Genomic DNA, 13247 nt, shown 5'->3' on the forward strand with positions numbered 1-13247 from the left:
GCTTTCGAGAACGTTCAAATAGGCGCGCTTCGCAACAGCACGTACCTCCGCGACCGGAAAGAACCGCAACGGCCTCTGCTCGTTGTTTACGACTCAGTTGGGGCGGGAGCCTCCTCCTTCTCCGTAGAGGCAGGAGCGCCCTCGCCCTCCGGCTTCTCCTCCTTGGCCTCGCCGGCGGGAGCCTCGGGCTCGTTGCCATCGGAGGAGGTCCACAGGGTGAGGTTGTCACGGAGCAGCTGCATGATGAGAGTGCTGTCGCGGTAGGACTCCTCAGAGAGGGAGTCAAGCTCAGCAATGGCATCGTCGAAGGCCTGCTTAGCAAGGTGGCAGGCACGGTCAGGAGAGTTAAGGATCTCGTAGTAGAAGACGGAGAAGTTCAGGGCGAGACCGAGACGGATAGGGTGGGTCGGGGTGAGCTCGGTCTGGGCAACATCGGTAGCGTTCTGGAGAAAAAAAAGATATAATCAGTATCGGATAATGTTTTCAGACGCGTTATTAGTTGGTATGTCGTGGTTTGACGTACCTTGTAGGCCTCGTGGGCGGAAGTAGCGGCAACCTTGCGCTTGTTGCCAGAGGCGAACTCGGCGAGGTAACGGTGGTAGTCACCCTTCCTGTAATCAATTGATCAGTATACGCGTCTCGTGGACAGGTAGACACGAAATTTCTATATTCAGTTCGGTTGCTAGGATGGGAACTTACATCTTGTGGTAGAACACCTTAGACTCGCCGGACTCGGCCTTGGGGATCAGAGACTGGTCGAGGACGTCGAGGACATCCTGGCAGACCTTCTCGAGCTCGCCCTCAATCTTCTGCCTGTAGTCGCGGATGATGGCAACGTGCTTCTCAGAGCCCTTGGACTCCTCCTTCTGCTCGATGGAAGAGATGATGCGCCAAGAAGCACGACGGGTGCCAACGACGTTCTTGTAGGCGACAGAGAGCAGGTTACGCTCATCGACAGACAGCTCACCACCAAGCTAACAAGGTATTAGCCGATCCTTATCCAGGGGCGAGAAGGGGGGATAGTGGCAGCGTTGGGCGCATACGTTGGCAACTTCCTGTGAGCGAGTCAGTTTCAGGGTCTCAACGCAACAACATCAACAGATTTGAGTACTGACCTTCATGTAGGTGACCATCTCTGAAGACAGACGCATTAGCCATGTCTGCTATCCCCTGGTATTTAGTTGGAGGGCTTACCATCGTAGCGCTCGGCCTGCTCGCAGAGCCTCGCGAGGAAGGTCTTGCTGCACGCGTGTCAGTTATGAGGATCGTTTGCTGTACACTTGCACGCAGGCTCATTACCTCTCACGCTGCAGTTAATGTATCCAGTTAGCATGGCTCTTATCACGAGGGAATCAGCTGGTGCAGGAGTTGCAGAGCAACGGCAACGTGACCATCACAGGTCTGCTGAGCCGCGAGGCGCCAGACATGGAGGGGCTTGGGTCAACGTACTTCAGAACTCATTGTGAAAGGTGGTGTTGTAGGTTAAGAGGTGTGTAGAGTCAGAGGAATCGCGGAGAATGACGTCGAACGCGGGTGTGGGAGAGGAGGAGGATGTTGAGGGGGAAGAGAAAGAGGATGGATTCGCAGGTCGAGTGATGCGATCTTCAAGGCCGTGAGTGATGAGCCGGTGAGGTGACGGACGGCGGTTTAGCGAGGGCGGGCGCGCGGCGGGTTGTTTGGAGTGTTTGGGGTGGTCTTTGCGGCGCCAGTGGGCGCAGCCTGAGACTGGCAAGGCGTCTGCCGCCTCACGACATGGGCAAATTGGGTGTCCAGAAACAGCGTGATATCACATCATTATATATCTGGATTTATTGTCATTATTTTAATTATTATTGTCATCTCTAACGTGATGTGCAGCTCTATGATGTCCCATCTCTACTGCATACCAAGACCACAGTGGTTGGGTTGTGCCTCCATCTTCCGTTCTACTTGGGAAAATAATCCTTTGCACTCCCGATCAGTGCCCAAACTTGCGTAGGCAACATTCTGCTGATGTATGGGGTCCGTTAATCTGGTTGGTAAGCCGAAAGGCTTTATACAGAACATCCCTGATTGATGGACGAGCACTGGAGATAATGCCAGATAACCAGTGATGTCTTTTTCTCTGGCCCTCTCGAATCCAGAATCATGTTCGCCCTGGCATTGACAGATGATGCAACCGCCGGCGATCCCACAGAAAAAACATGATGCGCAGCACCGTGCAAGATTTGGTTGGTTGGAAAGAGCGTCTCTTTCCCATTTCTTCGTACTCCAGACGCCCTTCTTTCTTCGCACATGATGTCCTGCTGCAACGATCTACAAGGCTGCATCGAACACGGAATACCTTCTGCCAGCAAACTCAAGTCACGGTGCCCTCTCTCCAGCCCAGCGGAGGGGGGAGACATGTCAAAGACCTGGCTACTGCAGACCTGCTGCGCGCTGAGTGCACGCGCCCAACGTGCTGTGGGTAAGGGCGGACGAGGCGACGATCCATGCTTCTAGACTTATGGGGGGCGCTTGGAGAGCCAGATATTTGCAATTGTGCTGTAGACAGGATTTGGGCAGTAGGCTCAGTCGCAAAGACTAGATTGCAGATATATGGCCTGATGCTGCCCGTTCTACCGGGATCTACGGGCTCTGGGTCTAGTGCTTTGACCAAGCGACTCGTGACCAAGCAGAAAAAAGAGTCATTAATGGAGATGACCGACAGAGAAACGCCTGATGCTGTCTGGTGGAATACGAGTAATACGGAGGTACTGTGTGCATCGTGCATAGCTGAGTAAGCGCTCACCTGACCGTGCCTTAATGGCGCTACCCTCGGCCCGCAGGCGGACTTTGTACTCCGGAGTGCTGTGGCCGAACGAACCTGTCAGCGAACGCAGAGCTCACCGACCCAGGGTCGGAGACGTCCAGGTCCAGTCACCAGAAAAGAACACGTTGATATCCCGGCCAAGCTGATATCTTTTGTGGGGCGCTATCGTGCCGACCTCTCCAGACGCCCCGCCTAGATTCCCTGGCCCTGTCTTTTCCTCTCTGGGAGCTTGCCCAGTCCTGTCGCGCTTCTAGATTATTCCTGGTTTTCGTGCCTTCCAGCCACCTGGCCTTCATGTATCTCTCCGGGTAGAGCTGTCCTCTCCTTTGCTCCCCCAATCCATCCCGGTACTCCGTATTGTCGCTGGTGTGCTCGCGGGCGACCATGGAGCACTCCTTTCTATACTCCCCGGTGGAGGTGCTGCAGCACTTCGGTGTCTCGGAGGACACCGGGCTGTCGCAAGAGCAGGTTCTCAAGTCCAGACAGAAATACGGCTCCAATGGTAAGTTGCACGTTCCTAGCATCGTCTCCGAAGTGTCCTTTGCTGGAAATCATCGGCACAATACTGACAGGCCCACTTCTTTCGTTCAGCACTCGAGGAGGAGCCTCCTACACCCCTGTGGCAGCTTGTCCTGGAGCAGTTCAAGGATCAGCTCGTATTGATCCTGTTAGGTTCTGCGACGGTCTCTTTCGTGCTTGCCCTTTTTGAGGAAGGGGATGACTGGACCGCATTTGTGGACCCGGCGGTGGTACGTGCTTCGGAAATTGCTACAAAACATGTCCTTTTCTCGACCGGTTGCTAATGTTAACTTCACGAACTAGATCTTGACGATCTTGATTCTCAATGCTATCGTGGGGGTTTCGCAAGAGAGCAGCGCGGAGAAGGCGATTGCTGCTCTTCAACAGTACTCTGCAAATGAGGCGAAAGTGGTCCGTGATGGCACAGTCCAGCGCATCAAAGCTGAAGAGCTTGTGCCTGGAGATGTGATTCATGTGGCGGTCGGTGATCGTATCCCGGCCGATTGCAGATTGCTTTCGATCCAGAGCAACAGCTTCCGCGTCGATCAGGCCATTTTGACGGGCGAGAGTGAAAGTGTTGGCAAGGACACCAAGGTCATCAAGGATAGACAGGCTGTCAAGCAGGATCAGACGAACATGCTCTTTTCGGGAACTACAGTCGTGACCGGCCACGCTACTGCCATCGTGGTCCTGACTGGTGCGTCGACGGCTATTGGGGGTATTCATGAGAGCATTACGTCCCAGATCTCGGAGCCTACACCTCTGAAGCAGAAGCTAAATGATTTTGGTGATACGCTGGCGAAGGTGATCACGGTTATCTGCGTTCTCGTCTGGCTTATCAACATTGAGCACTTCAACGATCCAGCCTTCGGTGGCTGGATGAAAGGCGCTATTTACTACCTTAAGATCGCCGTGTCGCTGGGTGTAGCCGCCATCCCCGAGGGTCTAGCAGTCGTGATCACTACCTGTCTCGCTCTCGGAACCCGCAAGATGGCAGCCAAGAACGCAGTTGTGCGATCTCTTCCGTCCGTAGAGACTCTTGGAAGCTGCAGCGTCATCTGCTCTGACAAAACCGGAACACTGACTACCAATCAGATGAGCGTCGAGAAGATCGTTTACCTTGGTGCTTCCGGGCAGGGTTTGGACGAGATCGATGTTGAGGGCACGACCTTCTCCCCTGAAGGGAAACTCAGACGCAATGGGAAGGTTGTGGAGGATGTAGCTGTCTCTTCGTCCACAATTCGACAGATGGCAGAGGTCTTGGCTCTTTGCAATGATGCTACGCTTTCCTATGATGCCAAAAGCGGATCATTCTCAAGTATTGGGGAACCTACCGAAGGCGCACTGCGAGTCTTGGTGGAAAAGATCGGCACAGATGATGCTGCTCTTAACGAGCAGCTGAGGCGTCTGCCCCCATCTGAAAGGCTTCACTCTGCCAGCAAGTATTACGAAACCCGTCTGCCACTGAAGGCGACCTACGAGTTTTCACGCGACCGAAAGAGCATGTCGGTTCTGGTTGGAGAGGGAAAGGAGCAGAAGCTCCTGGTTAAAGGCGCTCCTGAATCTATCCTTGAGCGCTGTTCTCACGCTCTCCTTGGCGCCGATGGACCACGGGTGCCTCTCACCCAAGGTCACATTGACTTGATCTCTGGAGAGGTTGTCGAATACGGAAACCGAGGCCTTCGTGTCATTGCGGTTGCCAGCGTTAACGATGTGGCGGCCAATCCCTTATTGCGGACGGCCAAGACGTCTGAGGAATACGCTCAGCTGGAGCGGAACATGACACTCATTGGCCTCGTTGGTATGCTTGATCCTCCTCGCCCAGAAGTAAGCGGTTCTATCCAGAAATGCCGTGAAGCCGGCATTCGGGTCATTGTCATCACGGGAGACAACCGGAACACCGCCGAATCGATCTGTCGACAGATCGGTATCTTTGGCGAATACGAGGATCTGCGAGGCAAGAGCTATACGGGCAGAGAATTCGATGACCTCAGTGAAGGTGAGAAGCTGGAAGCCGTCAAGACTGCGTCTTTGTTCTCCCGGACGGAGCCAGGCCACAAGTCGAAGCTAGTCGACCTCCTTCAGTCCCTTGGCCACGTCGTCGCCATGACTGGTGATGGAGTGAACGATGCGCCTGCTCTGAAGAAATCCGATATTGGTGTCGCCATGGGCACTGGAACGGACGTGGCTAAGCTCGCTGCCGATATGGTTCTTGCGGATGACAACTTTGCTACCATCGAAACTGCCGTCGAGGAGGGACGGTCAATCTACAGCAACACTCAGCAATTTATCCGGTACTTGATTTCTTCGAACATCGGTGAGGTCGTGTCCATCTTCTTGACAGCTGCGACGGGCATGCCGGAGGCCTTGATCCCTGTCCAGCTTCTCTGGGTCAACCTTGTCACCGATGGCTTGCCTGCAACTGCGTTGTCCTTTAACCCTCCCGACCCTGATGTGATGAGGCGGCCGCCACGGAAGCGTGACGAGCCGCTTGTCGGTCGCTGGCTGTTCTTCCGTTACCTGGTGATCGGGACATATGTCGGTGCAGCGACTGTTTTTGGATACGCGTGGTGGTTTATGTTCAATTCTGAAGGTCCTCAAATCTCGTTCTGGCAATTGGTCCGTTCTTATGGTTATCTACTGTTCTCACCGTCTCGTCAGAAAGCTAACATTATGTGTAGACTCATTTCCACAAGTGCTCCGCGCAGTTCCCGGAGATTGGCTGCGAGATGTTCTCGAACGAGATGTCGAGATCCGCATCGACGGTCTCCCTCTCCATCCTCGTGGTAATTGAAATGTTCAATGCCATGAATGCTCTCTCGTCCAGCGAATCTCTCTTCACGTTCCCACTGTGGAATAATCTCATGCTCGTATATGCGATCATCCTCTCGATGACGCTTCACTTCGCTATCTTGTATATCCCATTCCTTCAGGGATTGTTCTCCATTCTACCAATGAGCTGGAACGAATGGAAAGCAGTTCTAGCGATCAGCGCACCCGTCATGTAAGTTCAAAACCCATTACTTCCCCGAGTTCTTGCTGACTGTGGATGACAGTGTCATCGATGAGCTTTTGAAATTTGTTGAGCGTCGCCTCTATGATCAGCGGGTGACCCAGGTACATCAAAACGGCGCTGCGGCGAAGCCGAAAAAGGCATGATCGCCCATTTGGAGTTCATGTATCCAGGTGGTAGGAAAAAGAAATGCCGTAATAGATATAGACAGCGTATGCTGCATCTATCTGCAGATTTTTCTCTATTCGTCTTTTCTGGGCTAGTTCTAGCATAGAACCATGCCGTGGCATGCACGATATAGCTTCACGCGCATAAATGTCAATGGAGCGGCAACTTTGTTTTGTTGCCATGCGGCTGTCAAAGATCGCTCTAGGCTTGTTTGGGCTTTTTGGCCAGAGGTCTTGTAAGCACGTATGTCGCTTGGTACCAAGGTCAATCATCGGATTCATCCACGTCATTGGCCTCGTCTCGAACCTCCGTCATCACTTCGTCGTTTTTCCTGGGATTTTTGAGCAAGGATATAGTGCTACTCTACATGTTAGAGCTATGTTGGCACGCGTCACGACACGATACTTCCATACTTAGCACATTCTTCTCGAAGGTTTGCATGAATGGACTTTGCTGAGTATCGAGTTTGGTTTGGTTGGGCTTAAAGAACTAGCTGCATGGAAGATCAAAATATAGATCCGTATTATCTTGATGTTGAAAAAAATATCTCTGGTTTTCTAGCAAGAATTAGAAACGATATACAGTAGATCTACTTGTTTATTTGTTCTCAAATCCCCTTCTTCGCCATACCTCTCTACCTAACTGTATACGAGCAAACCGTACTGTCCATGATATTTATTTGTAGAGAAGATATTTGTGGTCGACATACTTACTCCCTCGGGAAAGAGAATAAGAATGCTGCACAAGGTACGGAAGGGCACCCGACATTTATCACCCAGTGCGGTACACAAATCGGGTTTTTGGTTTGATTTGAGGTTTTGTGTAATGATAGTGCATAGTGCACTGTTGTCGTTCCCTTGATGTTTATTGTTTAATGAGATGTAGTATAGTAGTATTACGGCCTAATGTATGTATCACTGCGGCTGATGGCTACATGAAGTGTCCTGTTCGTCTAGGTATACACTGTACATGGTCTAGAAAAAAAAGCAAGGTCTGGAAGTCATGTACTTGGTAGATGCCTTGCAATCAGGTATTATATACGAATCGAAGGCCTTTTGCAACCGCACATCCCGTGACTCGGCCGCGCCAGAGGGGACGAGATTCGGCGGACTTCCGCTCGTCCAAACGTCCGCAGGGTCTTCAGGATACATCCTGGTCTCTTCATCAATCGGCCTTGCTCCGGCCATGGACATTAAGCTCGCTGCTAGCTGGACCCTGGGCAAAATATCCGTCCACCACGAGCATCGCACTACCTCCGATGACAAGAACGGACGAACCAACTTCAAGCTTCGAGACGGCGTCAGCATATCACGAGGTTGACAAGCGACGGAGGCATGGATTGATGGCGCGCGAATCCCTGCCGCCCAGAGCACGCGGATGCTACACACGGAGTAGCACCACATCATCGCCACCTTCTCTGGTCAGGCCAGTGAGAACGGGTTCGTATTTACCCTATCCAGAGCCAAGTTGGACCAAAGTAGGCACTCTGTACTCACTGGACTAGACAAGCGTGGGAAACCGTGCGCGCGAGAGAGTCGAGACTGGTGGGATAGGCATCTGCCATCCCGTCTGATATCGTTGTGTCTTGAACCTCGGTTGGTTGGCTGTTGGCTGGCGGTTGTTCCTCAGACTCTGGAAAGACTTTCCTCTCTGAAGCAAATGGGAAAATTTATCCCTCAGCCCACGCGGTTAGCCAAGGATGTTTCGCATCCCGAAAAGCAACTCGATCTAGTCCTGTCCTGTCCAACGGCATCGCAGCGAACCTCGGCGAGTGGGAATCGTGACGGACTATGCTACCCCGAGACGGGCGACGATCCCTTCCCTGCGCTGATTACAGCCCGGCGCGATGGAACCTGGGGTTACCCCAGAATGCGGGTATTAACGTTGCGGTTACTGCTTTTTTCTCCACGGCATGGCATGGCACCATGAGATCGGCAGCGCGGGGGAGAGGGAGAGACAGAGTATCGTACAGTAGTGCCGTGCCACCAGCGACGATGACGAAGGGTAAGAAGGGTTATGGTAGCCCGAAAATACCTACCTATGCGTGCTGTGATACAGCTCGTAATTTGTACTCCTGCATATAATGATCAGTCCCCCTCCGGTACCTCTTTGCGGTTACACTCCCTTGTGAAGAAATCCTATAGTGTCCTTTCTCCGAAGGCGCCCATGAATTGGAATTAAAATCGCAACCATGGGCATCAAGAAGGTTTTCAAGAACCGGTCGAGCCTCAAGGTCGACAACAACAAGGTCACAGATGCCGCCAGCCTCACGCTGCGCCAGAGTCTGTGGCCGTTGACCATCGTTACGATGCTATTCTTCTTGTGGGTGAGTTGAAGAAATGCAATTCGCGACTGGAGGTATTTTGAGCAAGACTCATTTGTCTGGGACGACGCGCAGGGATTCGCTTATGGCTTGCTCGACACATTGAACAAGCATTTCCAGAACACTCTGAATATTACTAGGACTCGCTCGTCCGGTCTTCAGGCTGCATATTTCGGGTACGTGTTTCGGGGGGATAGGTCTTTAGATCTGGGCGATGGTTGATTGATGTTTCCAATTCAACACAGAGCTTACCCTCTTGCATCTCTGGGTTATGCCAACTATATGCTCCGTCGCTTCGGTTACAAGACTGTCTTCATCTTCGGGCTTTCTCTGTATGGCGTCGGGGCATTCAGCATGTGGCCTGCAGGTCTGAATCGCTCATTCGGAGGTTTCTGCGGCGCAACATTTGTAATTGGCTCTGGACTTGGGTCTCTGGAAACAGCTGCCAATCCTTATCTGGCTGGTAAGCAATCCTGAATGTTGAATATATGGAGACAACGCCTAAGCTGAACAACAATAGTCTGCGGTCCTCCAAAGTACGCAGAGATTCGGATCAACTTCGCCCAAGCATTCAATGCCATCGGAACCGTCGTCGGACCCGTTTTGGGCTCGTATGCCTTCTTCACAGAGACCGCGGACGACGTGCAGGCGTTGAAACGCGTACAATGGGTGTATCTCGCCATTGGGATATTTGTCTTCGCACTCGCGGGGGTGTTCTTCCTGTCCAACATCCCAGAGGTCACGGATAGTGATATGGCCTATCAAGTGGCTGAGACGCACGTCGACGAACAAGATAAACCGTTTTGGAAACACTATGCTTTGTTCCATGCGGCGCTGGCGCAGTTTACGTATACAGGCGCTCAAGGCACGTACCGTCCCTATGGTGATAATCATATCTTCGGGGTCTTCATTTCTTTTGCTGACATTTTGCAGTCGCTATCGCCGGCTACTTCATAAACTACGCGGTGGATACCTGGCCGGGGACATCGAGTGCCACAGGAGCCAAATTCCTCGCAGGAGCTCAGGGTGCCTTCGCAGTCGGTCGATTCTCCGGGACATTGCTCATGAAATTCAGCAAACCCCGATGGGTCTTCCTTGTCTACATCTCTGGAGCGGTGGCGTTCCTGGCGGCGTCTATAACACAAACGATGCATACAGGCATAGGTGTGTGTGCTTCCAATAATGTCATTTCGTCTCTGTAATTGACTAACCATTAGAATGAAATACAGCAATGCTCTTCATAACCCTCTTCTTCGAATCCGTCTGTTTTCCCACCATCGTCGCTCTCGGAATCAGAGGTCTGGGACGACACTACAAGCGCGGCTCCGGCTTGATCGTAGCAGGTGTCTCTGGCGGTGCGGTCGTGCCTCCGATCCTGGGCCATGTTGCTGATATGCGCAACTCGACCGGGTTTGCTATGATTATTCCTACGATGGTATGCTTGACCTCTCTGAAGACACACGTTAATCAATTGACCTACATGATAACTGACCATATTGTGTGTTTGCATAGTTCATGGTAGTCGCCTGGACCTACGCCGCCGCAGTCAACTTTGTCCCTTCGTACCGAGACACGGTCGACAAGGTCGGGCAGAGTAAGATCGGGATCCAGAGCACCGGTAGTCCGAAGGACGAGGAGTCTGGAGTTTTGGAGAAGGAGAAAGAGAAGGAGATGGATGCGGGGGCGGTTCATATTGAGAAGTAGGTTAAGCAAGGCAAGAAGAAGTAGAACGTTATGAGTTGATCTGAATTGATTGATGATTTATATCATCCTGTTTTCTCCGCTCTGTATGTGTGTTGTTACATGTAGATCCTTTGAGGTTAGTACTTTTAGATAAATCTACGCTATATTGGGAATGGAGAGAGAGAGAGAGAGAGAGAAAATCATGGAAAGTCATCCTCAGCTCCACTCTTATGCTGTAACCTAAGATAGGTAGGCAGCTATTTTAAACCAGGCCTTCAATCTTTACAAGGAACAGTCAGACAGCATCATAAACATTCGAGGAAATCTACCAGCTCTGATATACATATATATATATATATATATATATAGTGAAATAGGATCTTTAAGCCCTGGATTCGAATACCTTTTTCGTTCTGGCTACCTAGATTAGACGTCTTTCAGATCTACACTAAAAAAGGGAGATAAATTAATAGTCGTGAATGCACTTCGAGCACGCAATTTAAGTATAAGTACTTGAATTAGATTTTAATTAATTAATTATGATCGGTAACCTTCTTCTACTGTAAGTCGGCCAACGCCGCGTGGGGGAAAAGGACTATATATCCCTTCTCGCCATTGGAAGGATCTGGGAACACCCAAACGGGTGCGGATTGAAGAACTCTCACGGGAAATATGTGCTGCAGTGGTACAATCTTCATGGGACATCTACAAACGGAGCAGGCCACCACGCATCCGTACATAGAAGAGGTCATGTTTATCAAGGGCGGGCTAACCCTGCGGTAGGTATGGGAGGGGCCGGGGTGTTTATGCATATAGGAGGCATGGGCTGTATCGGGCATCGGAAGAGGGGTTTCTCTATGCTTTTGAGTGTTTTTTTTTCCGGAGTGATGGTAACTTATAATATGCATGATTATCTCTACGGATGGAAATCCCTTACAGAGATGGGTGATGGTTGAAGCCATTGGAGTATGACTGCATTCCTTGCTTCCTAGACATGAACTTCTAGATGCTACCCCTATCTGGATTAGTAGCAGATTGATAAAGCTGGATGTTTAAGAAACTGTTCGTGTGTCGGACACCAGGCGGGATTAAGTTAGTCCAGTTTGAGATATCAACCTTGGACATGTTAGACGAGAGACTTGACTTGACCTTCTCGAAACGCGTTTTGTTGCGCGTGTGTACCTTGTAATCCCACTACAGCTTTGTTTATATTCCTTGATATCAGGTATGGTTGATTGTCTCCTTCCTAAGTCTGAAATAACCACAGTTCTCGTGGTTCAAGTTAAAAAGCAGAAAGACAGCGTCTGAAGGCTGCTCGAGGAGCTGCTATAGGTGAGATCGATATCTAAGTTTCCATACTAGATAAATAAAAGACGAAGACGAGTCTTGCTTACTGTTGCTCCTTTTGAATTCTGCTCTGCAGCGTAGATAGATATTCAGAATCAACACAAAGCACAACTCTCTCCAAAGGATAGCTCTAGAGCTATAAAAATATAATAGATTAAATAAAAATATAGACGACCAAAAAAGCTCACACCCCCAGCCCCCCAGCCAGGTGTGCTACGAAAACCCCCCGTACCGGGGTATTTTACGAAATCCTGGGAGCCAGAGGCGAGGATCGAACCCGGGACCTCTGTCGCGCGTTGGCACCCTGAAACCGAGTGCCAGCTCTGCAGAGCTCCGGGGGGGGGGGGGGACGGAGGGACCGCTAGGCCATCATCCCGGGTTCTTGTTGGCAGATGAAGGCGAGAGTAGAATATAACCTATAAACGGGGAGGGCGCCGGCTGCCTGGAGTTGAGGTATTGGGTGGGAAAGGGGGGTGTTCCGGTGAGGCTTGGGTCACATGTTAGTATGTTTACACAGGGGGAATCAGATATTAGACCATAGCAAGACTTGGAGAGCTTCTACCAAGTGCTAAGAACTGGCAGGCTCAGAAATAGGCATCACAAGGGCTCCTGGAAACATCTTATCGCCTTATATCCGAACATTTACAGACTGATACAGTAAGAAACATGCCAGTTCTCGCCTGGAACACAACTGGAATATGATAGATACATGACTGGAACAAAAATATCAGATTCACTAGGCATCAGGAGCTAGGGATAGGCTTCTCCTCCATCAGTATGACAATCTCTACGTGTCTCTTAATTTACAAGAGGAATATTCAACCGGGGACGTCAATTTACTAGCAACTAAATGCTACAGTACTAAAGTATATTTAATTAGACATTGCCAAAGTCAGCATATACAGCTACAGTACGAACGCGGCCCACAATCAACAGCAATTATTTATTTAGCATCTGTAGTAGCAGTACAGAGTAAAAAAAAGACCGCAGACCAGCTGGGGATGTGAAAGTCCTGTAAGGATTGCTTCGGTTCGACGGCCCGGAAAAAAAAAATTGTTGAATCAATTCTATAGGATCTGCGATTTGCAACTGACATCATGATACCTATTTTGAACTATGCAGTACCTACAGCTAGTATCTGCAAGGAGGACAGATCTGTCCATTGGAGCATGTACATATGTTCTTGGCCTAATATGCATTGTACACTACTATATCATATACCTAACTGTCCAAGCCACCCACCTCGCCACTTTTGCTCTATTTTGATTTGGGCTGGCTTTGCCTACCTAGGGTATGTGACCTACCACCATAAGTGTCTGGGTAGGTAGGTACCTTCCAAGAGCTTCAAAAATCGCATAGGGTAGAAAATAGCAATCTGCCAAGCTTACCGGGCAGCAGGGGGG

At 50.6% G+C, this 13247-nt stretch overlaps 3 protein-coding genes across 3 annotated transcripts; 2 read left to right on the forward strand and 1 right to left on the reverse strand.

Moving 5' to 3' along the window:
- Positions 1–86: 86 nt before the first annotated feature.
- Positions 87–1461, reverse strand: VTN00DRAFT_8520 (uncharacterized protein; the record flags this gene model as incomplete). The annotated part of the gene is made up of 8 exons (XM_069435384.1): positions 87–443; positions 524–611; positions 700–974; positions 1044–1055; positions 1116–1135; positions 1195–1241; positions 1300–1307; positions 1450–1461. 8 exons carry the CDS (start codon positions 1459–1461, stop codon positions 87–89), a joined length of 819 nt encoding a protein of 272 aa, XP_069285335.1.
- A 1714-nt stretch (positions 1462–3175) lies between these two features.
- On the forward strand, positions 3176–6469 carry VTN00DRAFT_8521 (uncharacterized protein; the record flags this gene model as incomplete). The annotated part of the gene is made up of 5 exons (XM_069435385.1): positions 3176–3293; positions 3383–3540; positions 3614–5929; positions 5992–6314; positions 6367–6469. The coding sequence occupies 5 exons, from the start codon at positions 3176–3178 to the stop codon at positions 6467–6469; spliced, it is 3018 nt and encodes a 1005-aa protein (XP_069285336.1).
- Positions 6470–8682: 2213 nt separating this feature from the next.
- Positions 8683–10518, forward strand: VTN00DRAFT_8522 (uncharacterized protein; the record flags this gene model as incomplete). Its single annotated transcript, XM_069435386.1, has 7 exons — positions 8683–8817; positions 8890–8990; positions 9060–9277; positions 9335–9679; positions 9748–9978; positions 10044–10249; positions 10327–10518. 7 exons carry the CDS (start codon positions 8683–8685, stop codon positions 10516–10518), a joined length of 1428 nt encoding a protein of 475 aa, XP_069285337.1.
- Between the last annotated feature and the right edge of the window lie 2729 nt (positions 10519–13247).

Source organism: Thermoascus crustaceus (assembly GCF_041956765.1).
Source record: "Thermoascus crustaceus strain CBS 181.67 unplaced genomic scaffold VTN00scaffold_6, whole genome shotgun sequence".
Classification (NCBI taxonomy): Eukaryota; Fungi; Ascomycota; class Eurotiomycetes; order Eurotiales; family Thermoascaceae; genus Thermoascus; species Thermoascus crustaceus.